The sequence below is a fragment of the Charadrius vociferus genome, unplaced genomic scaffold, assembly GCF_000708025.1.
Source record: "Charadrius vociferus isolate BGI_N301 unplaced genomic scaffold, ASM70802v2 scaffold559, whole genome shotgun sequence".
NCBI lineage: Eukaryota > Metazoa > Chordata > Aves > Charadriiformes > Charadriidae > Charadrius > Charadrius vociferus.
The window spans coordinates 535,697-556,212 of record NW_009650252.1 but is presented as its reverse complement, the minus strand read 5'-3'; the positions used below and the strand labels follow the sequence as shown (position 1 = coordinate 556,212).

Below are 20,516 nucleotides of genomic sequence, written 5' to 3'. Positions count from 1 at the left end.
GGGCGCGCAGCAGCTGCTCCGCCCCTGCACGTGACAAACAGCCCTCTACCGCTGCCTCTCCCTGGGTGACAATGGCTTTCTTTCTTTTTGCCAACTCTCCCCAGCGCGCCCGAACCTCTTGCGAGGGGCTGAGCCACCTCCCCGCAGCCGCAGGACCCCCAGACGTCCTCTGCAATTGCGGCTTTCCAGCAAGGTGGCTCTGTACGGATGGAGGGCATCAAACCCAAAGCGACCACGAGTGTGCAAACCATGGAAACGGTGCTTCAGGTATCTTCTGTAGGTCTTATGTGTCTACACGGAGGCAACAGGGGGGCTAACGTGTCGCTCAGCAGTGGTGCAGGAAACCCGGGACTCCCTGCTCCGTCTGCCATGGAAAAGCCATTGAGCTCAGCTAAGATCTCCCCGCGAAGGGAAAAAAGAGCAGCTCCTCAGGCCAAGAGGAAGGAGGCAGCGTTCACATTTCACGCTAGTAAGCTGGAAAGCCCCCCGAACGCCCGTGGGGTAACGCCTGAGCCCCGGGGCTGGCTCTGGGCTGGGGACAGCCGCTCCCCACGCAGAGGAATCTCCCTTGGCAGCTCTGCGGGAAACCCTCCGCCTTTGCCTCCCACCTCTTTGATCCGGGCAGTGACCGCACGCTCCAGCTCGCGGATAGTGGGAAATGGGCAGAAAAAAAAAAAAAAAAACCACAGCAGGGAAGCCCAGGGAATTGCCCGCACATGCCTGGACCCATCAAGGATAAAAAAAGGGGATGCACGATGCTGCTTGGACCAAAAACGATGCCACGGTCCCCTGGTTGGGGCCAGCACCTTCTCTCCCAGTGGAAGCCCACCTCGGACCACCCCAGGGCAATAGGAAAAGGTGTGGGCAGCCCCAGCCCCTTTGCCCCCAGCGCAGGCAGCGATCCCCCTGCCTGCACTCAGGGCTGGGGCCAGGTCCTCCGCCCTGCCAGCCTGCGCCGCCCAGAGCACGGGCAGGCTGAGCACCCTGCAGCGAGGAACAGCACCGCTTTGCCGTAAGAAAACCTCTTGCCCCACGACAAAGAGAATCACGGGCCAATTTTATTGCTCACCCGTACGACAACGTAGAGCTTTTATTATTATATTAGTGATGATTCTGGCTCTGGAGGAGCTGGTGGGAGCAGGAGGGCGGCAGAGCGGGCGGTGGGGGCAGAGGGCTCCCCGGGTGCCAAAGGGGGAGCGCAGGCAGCCACGCTTGCTCTGCCCACCCGCCGGCAGCCCAGCGCGGCTCCATCTCCTCCGACATCCGGGGAGGGAAGGGAACAAAGGCAGAGAACAATTGCTATTGTTTTCAAAGACTTTCTTTGGGGCCAGTTTCTCCAGCGCGGTGCTGCTGCCCAGCCACTCCGGCTGCAGCACGGTGGCCCCGCTGCGCTTGGAGCTGTGCAGACGCCGGCGGGGACGCGGTGCCCGTCCCCAGGCGCCTGCCACCCAACCACCAGAGCCTGGTCCCTGCTAGCATGGAGAGAGACGGAGCCGGCGTGGTTACCCCATGCTCTGTTCCCGCTCCGCGCTCCCCCTGCATCATTGGGCATCCCTGAGATGCTCAGGCATATGGACATCCATCTTCTACCCATCTACCCCACCAAGGCATGATGCCAACAGCGGGGAAGGGGCGATCCCAGCCCATGGGGCTCAAAGTGGTCAGGAAGGAGAAGACCAGAGCACGCTCCCGCTGGGAACCTGGCTCGGCCACCCCTGCGCCGGTCTTGTGCAACCCAGGGGATTAGAGCCAAGGAAGGGAGCCGGGGTCCTGCCGCCTGGGTGCTCTGCGTGCGGCATCACCCTGGGCTAATGGGTCTCCACAGGTCCTACAGCAGGAGCAGAAGGGTGTCCGCAGAAGGGTGTCCACAGAAGGAGGAGGTATCTAATGCATGAGAAGGAATTTGACCTAACACAAGTCTCATTTGATGGGGATTGCAATTAATTGGTAAAATAAATCAGATGCCCCCTGGTTACTGGCTGGGTGTTAAAAGGGTGGATGCAGAAGAGCATCAAATGCCAAGAGTGAGGCTGCACAGGGACAGTTTGGACAAGCGCCTTCAGCAACAGTACTGATGTCTTCATAAAACAAAGTTTCATGTAGAGCCCTAAGACCTTAACAAGGCCCTCAAACGCCAGCGCTCCCACCAAGGCCACACCTAGACTCCAAGGTGGAAGATCTTGAGTCAAAGCAGGACCTGGCCAGGGACAAAACTCAACCTCTAATTGCCACTCCAGCCAAAGTGGATTTGAAGACACCCGCCCTTCAGCCATCCCTCCTCCATTGCAAGAACAGCTGCCGTTAACCCAGCTCGGAGGGACTGACATGTTGACCAGACTGGCAGAGGAAGACATGGATCTTGGCAGATCAGCACACGGGGAGAGGAGTCCACGTGACCCCACCGTGGGCAGACTCAGCGAAGAACCCCCCTGATTCACCTAACATCATCCCACCAGCCCAAATTTGGGTTCAATTTGCCAAATTGTTTTGGCGTGGGGAAAACTGTTTTGGGGCAAAACTCTCAACCCACGCATGGGTGGCGAGCTTCCCTGTGCTGGGCTCAGCACCCAGCCGTGTGGGTGCCCCCCTCCACATACCCCCCCCAGCATGTTGCATCCTGCATCTCTGCCGCTTTGAACCCACCTCCCGCATCACCCCGGAGTGGGTGCGTTCCCTTCGCTCTGCAGCCCCGTCCCAGGTCACTCCCCCTCCCGGTCCCCCCGCCACCCGCTCCGGCCAGCGTGACAGCAGCGCAGAGCCTCTCCCAGCAGCACACGCCTGACTCCTGCCTGCATCCATCCCCCCGTTAAACACACTGAGGTACCCCCCGCGGCCATCCCTGCCCCACGTACAGAGGAAGGGGACTCGGCACAGGACTTGGCTCATCTCTCCCCCCAAAACACACCCACACCCCCTTCAGGAACGACATGACCAGACAGACCCGCTCGCAAATCGCTCCCCGAGAGCTCACGCACACACTGCTAACACCGGCAGCTGCCCTGTAATAACCTACCCTCTGTATTATTACCATTAATTATATATTAACATACCCCGTAATCTTAACTGCTGCTAAGTCGCATGGTGGGGTATGGGCGGGGGCGGTGAAGGTCGGGGCTGGGATGGGCAGAAGACTCCAGAAACGCTGGAGTCACTTGCAAGGCACTGGTCTTCCAGCCACCCCCGTGTTGTCGGGGGACCACGAGAGATCTGAGCACGTAATGCAGGAGCACCAAGCGTTAAGTGTCTTGAGCAATGCCCTCCGCAGCACCAGGGAAGCCTTTCGCAGCCATAGCAATGGTGCTGCAGGAGAGGTGATACTGGGAGCCCTCGCTAGGGCTGGGCCACCCTGCTGTTCAGGCAACACATGGGGATGGCCACTCAGCGCAATCAGCCCCTCAGGGGTTCTCCAGGAATTCTCCAGCTTCCCACACCTTCCCCTTCTCTCTGCCACCCCCAACCATGCCATCAGCTGGCAGCGAGACCCTCAGCACCCCTCACCTCGCACATTCCCCCCAGCCCCCGAACTTGCTGAAGGGCAGGGTGATTTTCTTCTTCCACTGAGTCAGGGAAATTTGGAGAGAAACAACATGGGGCAGGTAACCAGTACCACTTCTCGCCCGGGGCAGCACGGGGACCTCCATGCCCTGTGCTGCCCCGGCTCACTGGGGCTCCGCCGGCAGGCACAGCCCTTTCCCCACGCCATGGGGCAGGGGAAGCTGCTGCTTCCAGCCCCTTTCTGGAGCCACCTCTTAACAGCTGCACCGATCCCACATCTGAGACAATCCCAGTCGCAGCAGCACAGCCAGCACTGGGGCCAGATATTTCAGGTCTCCTTTCAATTCTCACAGAGGGGAAAGACATACGCAGCATCCTCACCAAGCGAGGATTTTCCAGAGACGCGGAGCTTTCACCATTGCATCTCGAAGGCAGCACGCCGCCTTCCAAGTCATGATATAGCTCCAGCCAAAAAAAAAAAAAAAAAAAAAAGCTGGAAAGAAGCCTGGGGCTGGCTCTGCCCCGAAGCTGCAGCCGTTTCATGTGGCTCCAACGCCTCTCGCCCGGCAGCTCACACTTTCAAAGAACCGCTTGCATGCACACAGGCACACAAAACACAATTAATGAATGTCTCACATCCCACTGTGTGTGTTCTGACACAGCCCCATTTGCCAAGGAGGGGGGGGAAAAAAAAAAAAAAAAGGGTGCGTGTGTCTATGTATGTATATACAAAGGCTTTAAAGAGGACGTTGCTTGCATTTTTACAGCTTTGTTGAAGGGGTTTGTTTTGTTTTGTTTTTTAAATATAAAAGCCTAAAGCAAATCTAATCCAGAGAGAGGTTTGGGTTTTTTTAAAGTCTTTAATACTTTACCTGCGCGCGTAACACCTGTAGAGCTCCGACACTCCCCAAGGAGCATGTTTTACGGTAACCGTTTCAGCCTGGAAAAAGGCAACTGCTCAGAAAAACATTGCTACTGGCGAGTATTACACATGCTGCCAAAGTGAGTATCCTTTCACGAAGGGAGAGGATTAAGCCTTTCAGGGAAGTCCATCACGGGATCGACACAGGAGCTTTATGGGCTTTAACTCGCAGGTGTTGCCCAGTTGTATAAAGCTGCCTGCACGCCGAAACCTTCTTGGGGTAATCCAGGCACGGCAGGAGGCCACCCGCCTCCACACAGCTAAGGAGCCGGGCAAGAGGAACCCTCATGCTGTGCGCAAGGCTTCAGTTCATTAGGGAATAACGAGAAAGAAGTTTTATTGCTTTCCCTGTAAAACAAACAGAATCTAAGAATGCCGCTGGCAGAGCCATGTTTAAGCCTTTCAATGAAGATGAACACTCAGCGCTGGTTTCGGGGGCACAGAGAGCCAAGCAAACAGCCATCGTCAGGATGGTTCTTCTCATGTCAACAAGGCGAGTTTCAGTCCTCTGGGGTGGCATTCTGCTTACATTCTGTCACCTGCAAGACCACCTGCTCTGTATGTCCGCTGGGTGGCTTAAAACTCCCAAGGTAGTGAGCCCACTGCATGCCAGTCACTTAAGAAGAAATTATTTTCTTTCTAAGCAACAGAGATTTGGGGACTATAAAAATTCTCAGTAGGAATCAGAGATCGAATTGTCCTTCTCAAACCCAAGACCTAACATCAGCAGATTTTGAATGATACATTAAAACTCACGATTCACCTGTTGCCATAACAAGACTTTCCGAGGCCAGACACGTGGATCACAACAAGACCTTTGTAAGAAGCAAACTGCATCACATCTGCCAACCGCCAGATTTTCAGTTTTCTTTGAATTATCAAGTTCTTGTCATTATTAGAGACAAGGTAGTTGCCTGGAAAGCCTAAGGGACTGCGTCAACTCTTCCACTCATCTAAAGCGCCCCGTGTTTTAACTGCATTAGAATAAACCATTCCACTTCTTTGGACCAAGTCAGAATTGGACTCTCTTGAGTGACCCATAAAAAACACCACTGCAATACATTTGCACACATCTATGAAAGGAGAAAATATAATCACTTTATTTTCAGTATACAGACTAAATCCCACCATAAAATAATGAGTGAGCACACATGAATAAAATACTCCGCACTTAAAAACCCCCCATTTTTGCCACGTCTGCCGAATCCATCGCTTGCCACGTGGCACGCGCCGCTCTCCAGCATTGTTTCCACGAGCAGCTGCAGTACTCCCAGGAGCAATGCTCCGTCTACTACAATTCAAAAAACCCTCTCACTTTGCATATAAGTGCTACATTTTCCTGTATGCCTTGAAATACTAGTTAGGTACAACAACACTATGTCATCATCTCTGCCCCCAAACTATGTCGGCTCCCCCTCCCACCCTTACACCAAAGAAGAATTACTTCTACAAGGAGGTAAAAATCAGCAAGTTCTAGCAATACAAACTCTTCAGAGGTGCAGAATGACGGCATACCATGACCTGCAGCACGTGAATACGCAGCACAGACAGCAAGACATGAATACTGACGAGTTGTAGACACGCGCATGCACACAATCACCTCTGTAAAGCTTTCCTCACGGTGTGACTCCTTCCATGCCACACGCTTTTCAAAGGAAAAAATAAAATAAAATAAGCCCTTCTCAAATTTTGTCCATTTAAAGCTGCCAACAAAATTTGATTCCGTGTGCTATCAATGGGCACATTATTGCTTGTAGTAAATTGGAGAAGATTTGGACCTACACAAGAGATTCGCTTGCAAAGCACAAAGGTCACCAGTGGCCCCTAAGCAGTTTCACAAACTGATCGTTGCAGCTGGTGCTTCCCGCACCCTCCACACCAGCGGTCAGCTACAATACTTTGCAGTTCTAGATGTGCATCGTACCCCCCTCTAGAAAACATGTTCCGTGTCTTCTCTGACTCGTAGTTAAAATACACAAGAGCAGTCAGCATAAAAAAAAGTTAATTTTACAAAATCCATCTTCACTCGTTCACCTGAAAAACGGGCGACCAAAGGACAGCAGTGCCTAATCCTCTCAACACCAAGAGAAGATGACATTATTGCAGAGATATTTTACGTGCCCAGCGGAGCAGACACACTCTCACTGGCTCTTCAAGCTGCCAATGACCTACCTCGCCCCTGGTGAACCTGACCAAAAGTGTTTAAGAATCCTGTCTTTACGTCTTGCACCTCTAATTGAATGTAAAGTTTACAACTGAGTGTCTTTAAGGAGTAATAAAGCAGCTCTTGGGATTTCTTCCAAGCAAACTCTGACTCAAAGGCTCAATCCAAACTCACAGTGTTACATGGGAACACCAGCCCATTCTAGACCCCCAGCATCACTGAGAGCAACCCCCTGCATCTTCTCTTAGAGTTACATGCTGCACAATCCCTTCCTTTGCTAAAGCATCCTGGTTTTTTAGCCTCTCCTGCTAACGATACTCTTCAAATCAGTTCTGACCGCAAACACTGTCCTTAACTTAGCACGTATCATAAAATTGATAAGATTCTTTCCTGTCTACTGGTGCTCCAGATGCAACACTACCCATAAAAACATACAACTAATTCTTCCGGCAGGTGATCCAAACCAGCTCTGTTCTCAAAACAGCAGATTGGCAGAGGCAGGCTGCAGACTGCAAAGTCTCCAAGCTTTCCATACCACGAAGTGAGGTAGCAACAAGCAGCCTTTGAAACAGCATTGTCTCCATATTTTTTCCCCTACGATTAAATCCCTTTTCCACATAATTTTGTGAGTGAACTAGAGGCTTCTCTGGAGCAGCGGAAGAAGAAAAGACATGGTAAATAAATAACAAATGATAAAAAGAACTAGGCCAATAGTTTTGCAAAGTTTTCCTTTTTGGTACCAGCACTGAGCACTGCTCCTTTTCAGGTGGAGAGAAATACAAAACACCTCAGTCTCTTTGTGAGCTTAAAGTCCGAGTGACTTCTGCACAATCTGCTTGGCAATTTTGTTAAATTGTTCTCTGTCTTCCCGCCACATCTTGGAGGCGTCTACGTTGGCTCCACTTTCATCATTTGGCTCTGAAATGAGAAAGATGGGAAGATAGGTGGGCAGGCAGGTCATGGAGCAAGACCGTCGCGCTCTCTCAATAATGCCTCCATACCGCCGCTTCCCTCTGGCTTTGGTACACTTCCCCTGCTTGGGACTACAGAAACACCACTAAAGAAAACCCAGTGACAGCTTCCGGATTCCCAAATGGTTCTGATTTAACTGATCACAAGATAATATCACAGCAAGGTGAGGTTTAGGTAAGAAACAAGTGGCAGAGGGGCAAGACTTTCTTTTGCTTGTGCTCTCAACAGTTGAGCCCCAGCATGCACACGGAACACCACAATGCGGCACCACCAGTGCTGTCAAGGGTTTATAAAACTGCACGCTGCTCCCTGCAAAATGTTTTTTTTTCTGGTTCTGCGGCTTCACAGACACAAAGCCCTCCCGACCAGGCCACCCAAACAGGCTCTGTCATGCTTTGGGATGGTTTGTTCTATTAAAAAACAACAAAACAAACCAAGAAAACCCATAGAATGCTTTCATTTCTGCAATGTCTTTCATCCCAGGATTTCAGAGCGTTTTGCAAAGTACATTAAGCCCCTGTGACTCAAAACACTTAATTTTGTACAGAGGTGAGCTGAGGCATGGGATTTATCAGGTCCGTGGTCAGCACACGGAAAGACAACAGTCACGGGATTACACAAGTCACTAAGACAGAACATACTCTGCCCATTTTGCTTCACACACTAGTCCAAATCCAGCCCAGCCCAGCTCACGACAGACATCCTGGGCTCGTGTCTGTCTCGACACAATGCTGATGGTCTGCCCCTAAAAGCCAGAACTGGGGACAGGAGATGCGCAGGTCACCCAGTCTGGTAAACTTGGGCTTACACTACCTGCAGAGCACTGAGAGAAGCTGATCGTTGATGTTTTAGACTAATTCCTCCAAAAGCCATGGGAAAACAGGACGCACGGGCAGAGAACAAGGGAGTTCAGGTGACTCCCAGTCTAGGTAAGGTTTCACCACAAAACAAGTTCTTGGAAGCCCAGCCAGGTACTGTTTGTCAGCACGGGTTCCCAACAGCAGGTCACTATTCTGAAGCTAAAACAGTCACCTGTAGGAATCTGTTGCTTGCTCTCTGATCAACCTTGCTGCTCTAAACCTTCCAAAACCTTTTATCCTTCAAAACTGACTCTAAGGGACACAGCTCTGCCCTTTTCAGGCAGTTCAGTGGCTCTGTCCGCTATGTGGAAAAGGATCCATCTTTCAGGGAGCCGTACATGACAGAGCTGATCCATAGCCCTTGCCAGATTTAGGGAGAGCCATTTAAAAGACTGCACCAAAAGCTTTTCACCCCACCTCTCTTCTCAAGAAGCCTTCCTCTGAATCAGAGATGGCAGAATGGGGAACGTTCCCAGGCTGGCAAATAACAGACATGGAGGCTGCTGGTTTGTGACTCAGGCCATGGACTCCAGTTTACCATATTGGTTTGATCTGGCCAGTAAAGCTTCAGCTGCTAAAGCCAAATCCAACACAGGCTATAATAGCTCTAAGACCTGCAAAAGCTGAACAGACATCACAGCAAATGCAAAGAGAGAGCACAGGTTTTGTGCAGGAGCAGGGAACCAGCTGAGCCTCAGGACCCACCTGACCAGTGCTGTCTGCTTGGTTGCCGCTGACCTGGGAGGAAAGCAGTGCAGCTCCTCCCAAAGCTGGAAACACCTGTTTAACAATTCAGTCTCCCCCTCACCCCCCAGTTATTTTCAGACAAATTTTTATCAATAAATAAATATTGGGGCTTTAAGAAGTCCGGTAGCTGCCAAGCATTTTTAAACATCCTTTGCTCACTTAACAAATCAAACAGCAAGAAGCAGCTCTAGCTAACTCAGTAACTGCTGTCTCATAAAACAGCAGTCCTTACCTGCCAGCATGCTAACGACTGACAAGAGGATCTTTTCCACACTCTGCACGGGACTCCACCGCTCAGCGCTGCTCTCATATCCCATGGGGTCATCCCCAGGAGCATGAAGAATAGAGATGCAAACTCTCCCATCCGGGTAAACTGCACGAGAAGTACAGGGGATTGATGGTTACTCAGCGGAAACGTTTTGCCTCTCCAGTTCTTTAGCACAGATGAATGTTCAGACTTGGCCTTCGTATGACTGACATTAAACCTAGTTTTAAATTTCCTCTTCCAAAGGCAAGAGGACACAAAATCTGAAAGATAAAAATCTAGCAAAAATTTCCTTTAAGCAAATTAACAAACTTGGGTCATCCTGCCCCACCAGAAGCCTGCTGGGAGCAGTCGTATCATTTAATACCAAGAGACAGGCTCCATGGAAAAAATGAGAGATGCAGCCTGGTGGAACAAGGCAAGTATTTATGCACAGACACAGCTCCAAATAGGTAACTAGTCCTACTTAAATCAAAGGGTAGCAGTCACACAGCCCTGAATGCACCTTGGAGTCCTCCACTGCACCGTAACTGTAAAAAGAACTAAGCAAACTTGCTCTGCTGCAGCAAGGAAGGACAAGTGGTATATATTATAAACAACAGAATTGATCTTATTTGGACATTACTGAGGTGCAACCAGAAGAATTCACACCACTTTTTTTTATTATTTTTAATATTGCTTAAAGCTCAGCTGCATAAAAGCGCATGGAAAAAAGTAATCTATCAGTTAAGGACACAGATATCTTCCCCTCCCATCTTTAGCGTAAACAAAGCACCTGCGACAGTACAATTAGTCTTCACAGGCACTGGACTCCACTGACCTGACAATGAGGCCAAAGAAAGGTTGAAGAGGAGACACAAAGAGAACAGAGGTCGAAACCCTGCTTTAGCAACACAGCCTAATTCTGCAGCCTCCCAAGAAATCACAAATGTAGTTCAGTACTCGCAGTGCTCTGCTATCCCTCGGGTGACCAAATCTGTGCCATTGCCAGGAAAACAAGACAAAACAAAAAGAGGGAATGACCGCTGGAAGCATTTCTGCTCATTTCCAGTTCCTTCTATTCACCCAGCTAACGTCTGCACAGCCCTGCAACATGTAAGTGCTTTGGAAGACTTATTTACATCCCGTCCTGCAGCCCCAGGCTGGGGACTGGAGCTGGTTCTCGCTGTAGCTGGAAGAGACGAAAACAGCATGTGCTGAATCAGCACTTCTCCTTGCAAGTTAGGAACACGCTGGTAGAAGGTGTTTCACCTGTAAGTTACTCTGATGTTTTTATGCAGCGTGCCTCATTTAAAACAGCTGGACCACAGCAGCACAGTCACAGAATCACAGAATGGTCAGGGTTGGAAGGGGCCTCTGGTGATCATCTAGTCCAACCCCCCTGCCAGAGCAGGGGCACCTCCAGCAGTTGCACAGGCAGGCATCCAGGCAGGTTTGGAATATCTCCAGAGTCGGAGACTCCACCGCCTCTTTGGGCAGCCTGTGCCAGTGCTCTGGCACTCCCAAAGTAAAGAAGTTTTGCCTCGTGCTGAGATAGAATTTCCCATGTTCCAGTTTGTGCCCGTTGCCCCTTGTCCCAACACTGGGCACCACTGAAGAGTCCGGCCCCATCCTCTTGCCATCCGCCCTTTAGATATCAATAAGCATTGAGGAGATCCCCTCTCAGCCTTCTGTTCTCCAGGCTGAACAGACCCAGGTGTCAGCCTTTCCTCATGAGAGAGGTGCTCTAGTCTCTTGATCATCTTTGTAGCCCTCCGCTGGACTCTCTTCAGTAGTTTCCTGTCTTTCTTGAACTGGGGAGCCCAGAACTGGACATGGTGCTCCAGATGTGGCCTCACCAGGGCAGAGTAGCCTGCCTTGACCTGCTGGCCATGCTCTCTTTGATGCGCCCCAGGAGACCATTGGCCTTCTTGGCCACCAAGCACATTGCTGGCTCATGGGCAACTTGTTGTCCACCAGGACTCCCAGGTCTCTCTCTGCAGAGCTGCTTTCCAGCAGGTCAACCCCAACCTGTACTGGTGCATACCCTTGCCCTTGTTGATCTTGACTTGCAGTCAAGACAGCAATGGCTGATTCCGAGAAGATGTACGCATCTTCCCACTTTGTCACTAAGTCCTAATGCAAGACTTGCTGTTAATCGCTACTTTGAAGTTATCTTCGCCAGAGCATCCACGAACGTAATTTTATTTTAAGAGAAGATAGCTCTGTGGCATCTCGATTCCCCCTGTGCATAACACAAACTGCAAAGATAAGGGAACACAGCAGACTTTTAAAACATTCTCCTCGCACTTCCTCACAGGTGGAGGAGTAAGCACTTAAGGAACAGAAAAAGCACAGCATGGCCACCCATTTCTACAGCCTGTCTGGCTATAACCAGACCATCACAATCCCACCTTAGAAAGATTCAAGTGTCTGCTTTAGGTGATCTCAACTTCAGATGAACATGACTCAGAGTTACAGGACTTTAAAAAGCTGAGCTGACCATTCAGTATGTTCCAGTTAACCCCACAGAGGAAGTGTCCATGTGTAAAGCCATTCTATAACATATGAGAGTCAGGCAGTTTGTGCTTCTCCGCACCCCACTCCTCCTGGCTACACTGCACACAAAGCAGCTGTGAGCAGCGAACCTCAAGCCAAGGCCACAACTAGAGCTGCAAAGCATTGCGTGGACAAGGATTTGCTCATGGACACCAGTCCTGCCAAGAAGTTGGGGTGAATTAGTCCAGCTGAACCAAGGTGCCAATGCGGCCACATTGCTTGCAGGTGCCAAACGCTGCACTGCTGCAGACATCAGCGCTTCAGAGGAGATGCTACAGTGTCTTGGGCACGTCTGCCCAATTCTACCCTGTGACGTGCAGGTGTGTCTTCCACAGGACAGAAGGATGTGGATTAAGTGGGCAAGAATCTGCATCAGTGGTTTTTTGAGAAGGGAAGAACAGAAGAACTTCAAGAAATTGCAAAATTCCTTGGAATAGGATGAAATAAATCAATTCCCAGCTGAGATTAAGATTTGTGTTATGCAAGCGCAGGAATGTCAGCTGGGAAGGAAACACCAGGCAGGAGGGCGGCACTTTGCTTTCATTGTTCTCAAGTGGCAGAGACCTAATAGCCCATCAAATCTGGGTGATGATAAACGATCTTTACGCAATCCACGTTGATTTAGCAGATGTCATAAGCAACAATTTTAGGAAGAATGCCACGGCTGGCTCCAGGAAGTACTGCTGCAGGCTGTGAAAGAAGGCTTTAAGGTTTTAACCTGTCCAAGGCTCAAACCTGTTAGCTGCACTTGTTACTTCAATTACTTCCACTGAAAAGTCTTAAGATAATATTGTCACCATCAGAATTGCAGAGAAAAGGATAGAAGTCTTAACGTTAAAAAGTCTGCAAATGTGTCATCTGCTTGGACAGGGGCACTCTGTATTGCAGAAAGATCACATCAGAAATGTTACTAAACTCATGACTTAACAGAGAAAAAGCCATGCTGCCTAGTAAAGCTGCATCCACACTTTGGCGAATATGAATGAATTTTCACTCGTTGAAATAATAGCAAGCTACTTAAAAAGCCACAGAGCAAGACTTGGAAGAGTCTGTATTAATTCTCTAAATCTCATATCATGTACAGAAGATTTATCTTTAGACTATTTATACAAGAGTAACAAGCATTCCTAGAACGATCTTAAAAGCAGTGAAATTGTTGGAAACTTTGTTGGACTGTTTCTGACCAAAAGGTATATGACGAATAATGTGATAAAGAGCAAAACTGCTGGACAGCTGAACACTCCTACTGCGTACTCAAGGCTGGAAAGGGAGAGAGAGAACAACCCTCGGTAAGGACATTAGTTCTCCTGTTGCAAAAGTTTGGTTTTAAGGTGCACAAGCAGCCCACTCCCCCGTATGTCCTGCTGCATCAGACTCACTGTTTGGATGGAACATCTCGCATGTGAACCTCATCTTCGGAGGACTTAATGGGTAGTCGAGTGGAAAGCTCAGAATAGCAGGGAAAACCCCATATTCGAAACAGGTGTCTTCAGGACCCCTAGAAACAGATAAAAAGCTATTCACCAGAGTTTTAAATAGTTCTTTCACTTTCTTGTCTAATGAGACATCTGAGGTTTGGGTTGTAACATCTTCTCCAGAAAACAAAGGGTTAACACAGTCTTACCCCACACCTCACAAACTTAAATCCAAATACGGGTTTTGGGAGGGAAGGGGGAAATCAAAGCTTGCACACTAAATTACTAGGAAGGTCACAACACTGCTTAATTAGCAGGGTGTGTCTGGATATAACAGGAGTATCTGGCTCCAAGGCATGTTCCAGGATTTGAGCGTCTGCACGTCAAGAGAAAGCAGAGGCAGGTGTGGGACTCCTGCACCTTTGAAGATACTGTTATGCTGCACAAGACAGATGTCAAACGCTGGAGCTCAAAAATAATTTATAAAACCTACGGAGTTTCAAACTCCCAGTATAGAGCATAACCACACATCAACACTTATCACTATCTGATGCAAAAAAAAAACACAGCAACATTTTGTAAAAATAAAAACACAGCTCAGGGACCATAATTGGTAAACGCAGGACAACAGACTTACAGACTTAAGGTATTTAGTTTGCACTCCCTCAAGTGCATGCGGAGAACAAACAGCTTCGTCAGGGTTCTTGTAGAAACATTTCCTTATTGTGTTCATAATCTAGTTCAAAGTGCAATCAAGTGCAGAATATAAAGACAACTATGTTACTCTCCCTACATAAAACATTTCTGGGAGGTGAGCAAAAAAAGTTTACTCAACATGATTTATTCAAACTTGATGAACCATCTGGAAGTTATAACACAAACATGATCTCCCCCGATTGGAAAGATCACAAAACAAGCTTCACCGCTGAAAATCTTAGCCAAGGAAACCTCATGTATTTAGTAAAAAAACTCTTCAAACAAGGGCTGTACTGTCAGGGAAATAAGGTTTAGAAATATATTCATGCATCCGCCTCCTCCTCCTCCTCCCAATCCACATTCTCCATGCCAGAAAGAACATAAAAGTTGAAGGACTCCTCAGACTGCAATTGGTAACCTACAGAAAAAGAAAAATCGAGACCAGCAAAACCTAAAGCCCTAGGAGGCTCACTCTCTTAAACGTTGGGATTCAAAAGACTTGGCTGACAGATAAACCCAAGAACTACGGGATTTAAACCTGAATATTGACACTGGCAGGTAAGATTAGAGAAATGCATCAACACACTGCAAGAATGAAAGCTAAACCATCTCAACCGTTTTGTTCCCTTTCTGGCCTTTTCCCTAAATTTAGTCAGGATTCAATTCACATCTGAGAGTAAACTGAATGCATTTTTCATGAACATTTTAATTCCAGCTGCATTTTAAAAGCTTATTGTTGAACTTCTAAGAGTGTGTACATACACGCATTGAAAAGCTGGTGGGTGTCTGATGTTCTGTTTTGAGAGCAAACACACAGCCTTAAGGGCTCTTCTGTCAAATATGTTAACCCAACGTGCTCCATTTTAGGCCCTGTATTATGTGAGCAAAACGCTTTTGGTTTAGGCATTCATTGCTGCCAGGATCAACTTCAAAGAAATTATTAAAGTTAATCCAAGACAGCACTTGCAACTGCAAAACACTCAGGAGGCCACAACGTTTAGACTTGACACCATCACTTTCGGTTCAAAAAGGACCTTGGCAGGGCCAGGGATGGAGCACGGCACAGCATCTTTTGCAATCACAGCACCCGCCCCTCAAAGATTCCAAAGTACACCACTGTCAAAGCCTCCATGTCTTATGCTAGGACCTCCTCTGAGCTGCTACGCCAGTCAAAGTCCAGACTGCGCAGTACTTGAGTAGGGTTCCTCCAAGAAACACCCAGACCATGCAGTAGTGCCACCGGTCCCACCAAGCCAACAGGCCAGTTGCTTTAAGCAGCATCTGTACCACAGAGAAGCCAAAGCACTTGCCGTCACTAACCGCATGCCCAGGGAATGCACTCATTCTGCACAGGTTTGAGGCATAGAACTCTAAGAAAAACCCATCTAAGACTCCATCTAAGACTCTTTACAGCCTGCAAAGCAGGCACTTGCTGCATCGTTTTCTGCGCGTGATGCTACTCTACAGACTTCCCTAGAGCACCGAGGAATGGACGTCAGTTCTCCTCCAGCCATTACATGGCATTAAATGACTTGCTAGACAGCCAGACTGTTTAGTTGTGTGACAGACATCATAAACAACTCTTGTTGACAAAGGACATAACATAAAAATAAGAAACGCCGAACTCCGTGAGCTGGCTGCTACTTTGGCAAGGGGAAGAAAAGGATGGCAGGTATCTGCCAAAACAGGAGGGAAAAGTGCATTGACGAGGACAACTAATTCTATAATCATAGCTTCATGTACTTTTGTAAATGGCTTCTAATTTGTAAAAAGATGCTGGAAAAACACCAAAACCCACAGTCATTAGATGCTGAAATGGGGAATTCCATGCTAAACAGAAGTCCTAAGCCTAATTATAGATCTAACTACCTTTCTGGACAGGTTTTTGATAGGTTGACTTCAATTTATACTGTTTAGTTTTCAAGCAATCTTTAGGCTAATAAAGCTCTTATTACATGGGTTTTTGTCTCTTGGGGATAAACTTTAATAGCAACGCACACTTGTATATGCCAACCAAAGGCAGCCAAACTTGGTCTTGAAACATTAAACTCAAGAACTTCCACAAGACAGAACAGCCTACCAGACCTCACGCAGCACTAAGGAACTGAGCAGCATTCTGGTAAATGGGATTACGTGTTAGAATTATTTATCATCACAAATAAGACGTCTCATTGCAAAGATTCAGCTTTTATAAATACTCCAATGCAGCTACTGCTTGACGTCTTATCAAAAGGGTGCACTTTCCACCAGGTTCCAAACCCTTACGGTTCAGAAAGATTACTGCGTTGTATTTTCAGTTCTGGATCTATTACACTCACTTTGGGAGCACCAGGACTGTTCTATCATTCAGACATGTCAATACAGCCTTAACATTTGTATGTTTAGCATTTATCCAGCACTGCTTCTGCAGGCAAGAACACCAGAAATACAAATTATTATTACTATTATTGTAAAAGGCATTATTTTATCTTCGAGCCAAGCTCTTACATCAATCTGTGTAAGATTACCGAGCCCACCTCTGAACTGATAAATGGGCGATGTCTTTTCTCTCTCAGGTCTCTTTTTTTTTGGTATTTATTTGCCATTACACATGCTCTAGCTTTACATAAATTGGGTGAGGGAAGAAAAAAATAAAGCATTCTGTTCTCTTCTTCATTATTACGCTACATACTTCCCTTTTGCACTTCATCTGTCTAAAAATTTGAAGCCGACTTTATTTTAATTTCCTCATCTGCACTTCTTTCATTCCCATAATCTCACAGAGCACATTCGAGATTACCAAACATTCGAGAAGATTATCACAGACAAATATAAACAAGTCATTTAGCTTGCTTTCCAAATGTACACAAACACTTCTACTAATAGACTTTCGTAAAGAGATGAAAGTAACCAAACATGTTTAGGGCAAACATGTTTCTATTGTACCACAGCTTCAGAATTTAGCAGATCTTAAAATATAATTTTATTATGACACACACAATACAGAAACCAAAATTAAAGCACCTCCGCCTCTCATTTTGCGCTGACAAAGACCTAAAGCTCAACACTCAGCACTTTAAAGGGCTTTCAAGTCTACAAGTGGTTCCTCTGTTGTTTAAGAATTTGTTATGGGAAACATCAGAAAAAAGTATTTTCTAGGTAATGAATCAAATCCAAAAGTACTTCTGCACGTCCCCTATGAAAGCTCTACTCAACCACACAATCTCTGCTGCGAGAGAGTACCAACAGGCAGGAACTTCCTTCCATATTCCAAGAAGTCCATTAAATCCTCTGGGATCTCTACACTCCAAGCAACACACAGCTGCCTGAACTGAAATTTGGTACATCACCAAGTGCCAGTTTCAGAAGAGAGATTACTATTCCACAGACAGAAAGAGAAAGCATAAGCCACTGCAGCCAAAAGCTTTGGTGTCGGGCAACAAATTTTTGTGTTTGCTTTCAGGGCTACCAAGAAGTACAACCTGTTCATCACAGGATAAATTGCTTCACATAAGCAGAAGCACTTTGCCAGCTCTTCATATCAATCAGCAAACAAGCAGTGGTAATCCAAATCTCCATTTACCAAGGCCTAAAATAACTCAGGCTCACGCTTGCCATAAAGTAGGATCACCCACGCAGCCAGCTTGTGTGGAATAGGTGATATGCTACAGCTTGGGATGCTTTTGTATTGGTTGCGTGCCTGATCCCAAGAGACAGAAGTCTTGTTTTTCATCCCTAGACAACACACTAGCTAAGAAAAATTCTGCCACCCACGCTAGTTGAGAATCTCAGAAGTCAGCACCGGTGTTTGCAGCGCAAACCTGCCAAGAGCACAGCAGCCACGCTGCAAGCGGGGCCACTGCCTGCTGTCCCCAGCATCCCCCGGGCCCTGGCTGAAGGAAAGGAAATCACAGGCTCTTACTAAAGAAACCCTGAAATACAGAGTCTGGATCTACCCTAACAGACCATTAGCTTCAGGCCAGACTTGGCGGTTAGGAGCTTTTTAATCTTTTAATTCTGTAGCATCTGCCCAAATTGCCAGACCCGAGTAACAAAGGTCACTTTTCCTCCACCCTACTGTTTTAGAACTTTATTTTGTAAAAATCACCAGTTATTCCATGTATTCAGAGTTCCCAAAAAAGGGTATGGCACAAGTAAGAGAGGACAAGCAAGAGAAGACAATTTGTAAGATGCCGGGTAAGAAGATTTTGTCTTTTCATGGCAAGTTTTGCTATGAACAACTGTACCCATTTGTTCAGGAGTGGAAGGAGGAGGGCACAGCTTTGTGTCTTTGTCACCCCCCAAAACACAACAGGTTCATCAATAGCCATCAGCGCTATTCACCAATAGAAGAGCTTTCTACGCGGAACCATTGCACCCAGTGTCTTTACAACACCAGCCAATTCCTGAAGCATAAAGAATTTCAAAACAAATCATCTTTTTTTTTTACTTGAATAACTTTCTCAGATCAGTCCCCTTCCATTTTCCTAGAAAGAATCCGAACAGTAAAATCAACTAACTTTAGACACTGTTTTCTCCTATCACTGATAATCTGTTTGCTTTGCTCAATTGAAACAAGAGAAAAACCTGTCCTGTATTTGCAGTTGAGTAATGTTCCCAACAGCTTGTGTGATCTACAAGCAGTTCATCGTTTCCTACCGTGTTCATATATGCAACGTATATCCCAGGGAGCCCAAAGGAGGATTCCTTTTGCAAGTTATTTATGCTGAGCATTGCTTATTATAATGACATCTGCACAACAAATGGTCACTTAAGTCCCAATCTTGCCTCTGTCACACTGTTTAAATTCCAAATATAACTCACTGTTTGGGTCAGAAAAGAAGCTCCCAGCCAGCGGGAGGCCGAGGTTGACGTTACGCACAACTGATACTATTTTTTCACATTCTCGTTCTCCTAGAAGCTAATCATAACGTGCAAGCGCTGATTTCAGGTACAAAACAGTATTAACTCACATAATCAGAGCTTCCCATTCAAAGAAGTTCTCTTCATTCATGGGACCTATTAAGACAAAAAAGAATAAAGCAATGCTTAGCCCTACCTGAACACAAGGCTACAACTTCACAGTGCACAAGCCCTGCTCGGCTCCTCACCTGCTACTATCCCTTCTGGTGGGTTCAGCGTCAGCTCTGTGAAAACAAAAACACAAGGAAGGTTAACACGACCAAGCCAAAGCGTTTTGGCTAGCATTTGGGTGGCCACGGCTTACAACAGAGGTCCCACCAGCAAACCCCCTTGGAGAAAAGCTTGAGGACACCATGGGAGGAACCATAGTTTTGGCCATGCTTTACCGGGTGAAACTCCACATCCAGAAGGCCCAGTATCTCACTGCTGACAATTTAACTTCTTCATTCAGGACAGTTTTCTAGACAAAATTATCTGGTGTTTTGTACTTTTTCAGGCTCCCGGGGGAACTAGTGTTCCCAGGGGCAACAATTTAAAATTGAGAAGGAGGAAAAGACCCCAAAACTCCTTCAGCAAAGCATTGGAAACACTCTCCTCTTGGAGCACTGGACTATCTGCAGATACAAACTCAACAGCCTAAAGAGAAAATAGGTTGTATTCCTGTAATCGCTCTGCACCAATTCGGACTTGACCTCAATATAAAACCCCAAATGATGCAAAAAGATGGAGAAGCAAAAGTAGGAGATATTTGACAAGAGGCCGTGTTCCTTGAATTCAGTCCGACTTGCCTGGAAAATGCAAGTGAAAAAAGAAGCAGCAATAAAGCAGTGATGCTTGTTTGGATCCATCAGCACTCACTTTCTGTAGGAAACTGGTACAATTCCCAATTTGTACAATAACCCTTCAGCATCAGTACGTCATTTCAAGCCTGCTGAAGCCCAGCGCTCTGTGCGCTGAGAAAATCATAACCAGTTTTTCTAGCACCTAGTGCAACCACCATCAACTTCCAAAGTCCTGTGGGGCGGTAGCAGCTGGCGAGGCAAAGTTCAGCCACGCACAGGCAACCAGTGGCCCTGCAGACCCTGGCACAGAGCCGAACACCAGCCCCCCAGCTCCGAGCAAGACGTGGGGCAGCTGGCGGGACCAGTGGCAACACTCAAGGGTGTCAGACTGGAGGAGGTGACAGTAATTAAGCCAACTTAAGTAAGGGCTCTGAGCTGCTTATCTAGAACAGTGTTTCCTAACTGATGGCTTGTGGACTACTAGTGGCCCATAACACAGGGAACGCAGCCGCAGGAAATATCACGCGCATTCCCACGCATAAAACCAAGCATGAAGGCGGACCCAGGGCATGTGGGAAGTCACAAATGCATAAACAAGATGCTTGACCTAATTTCTGTTAGGCTACGGGTGAAAACTATGGGTAGTGCTGCACAAAACAGCACATGAATTTGTGTCTTAAACCAGCTAAGTTACTGTTGGATTCAAAAACGTGCTCAGATACGCCGACAGAAGAGACAGCGACGCTCTCTAGTTCTCT

General features: G+C 47.5%; 1 protein-coding gene across 1 annotated transcript; it reads right to left on the bottom strand.

Moving 5' to 3' along the window:
* Positions 1-7,065: 7,065 nt before the first annotated feature.
* On the bottom strand, positions 7,066-19,225 carry UBE2G2 (ubiquitin-conjugating enzyme E2G 2). Its single transcript, XM_009893078.1, has 5 exons — positions 19,165-19,225; positions 19,027-19,072; positions 13,343-13,461; positions 9,393-9,533; positions 7,066-7,499 (listed from the first exon to the last, which is right to left on the bottom strand). The coding sequence occupies exons 2-5, from the start codon at positions 19,065-19,067 to the stop codon at positions 7,387-7,389; spliced, it is 414 nt and encodes a 137-aa protein (XP_009891380.1). The 5' UTR covers positions 19,068-19,072; positions 19,165-19,225; the 3' UTR covers positions 7,066-7,386.
* Positions 19,226-20,516: the final 1,291 nt, after the last annotated feature.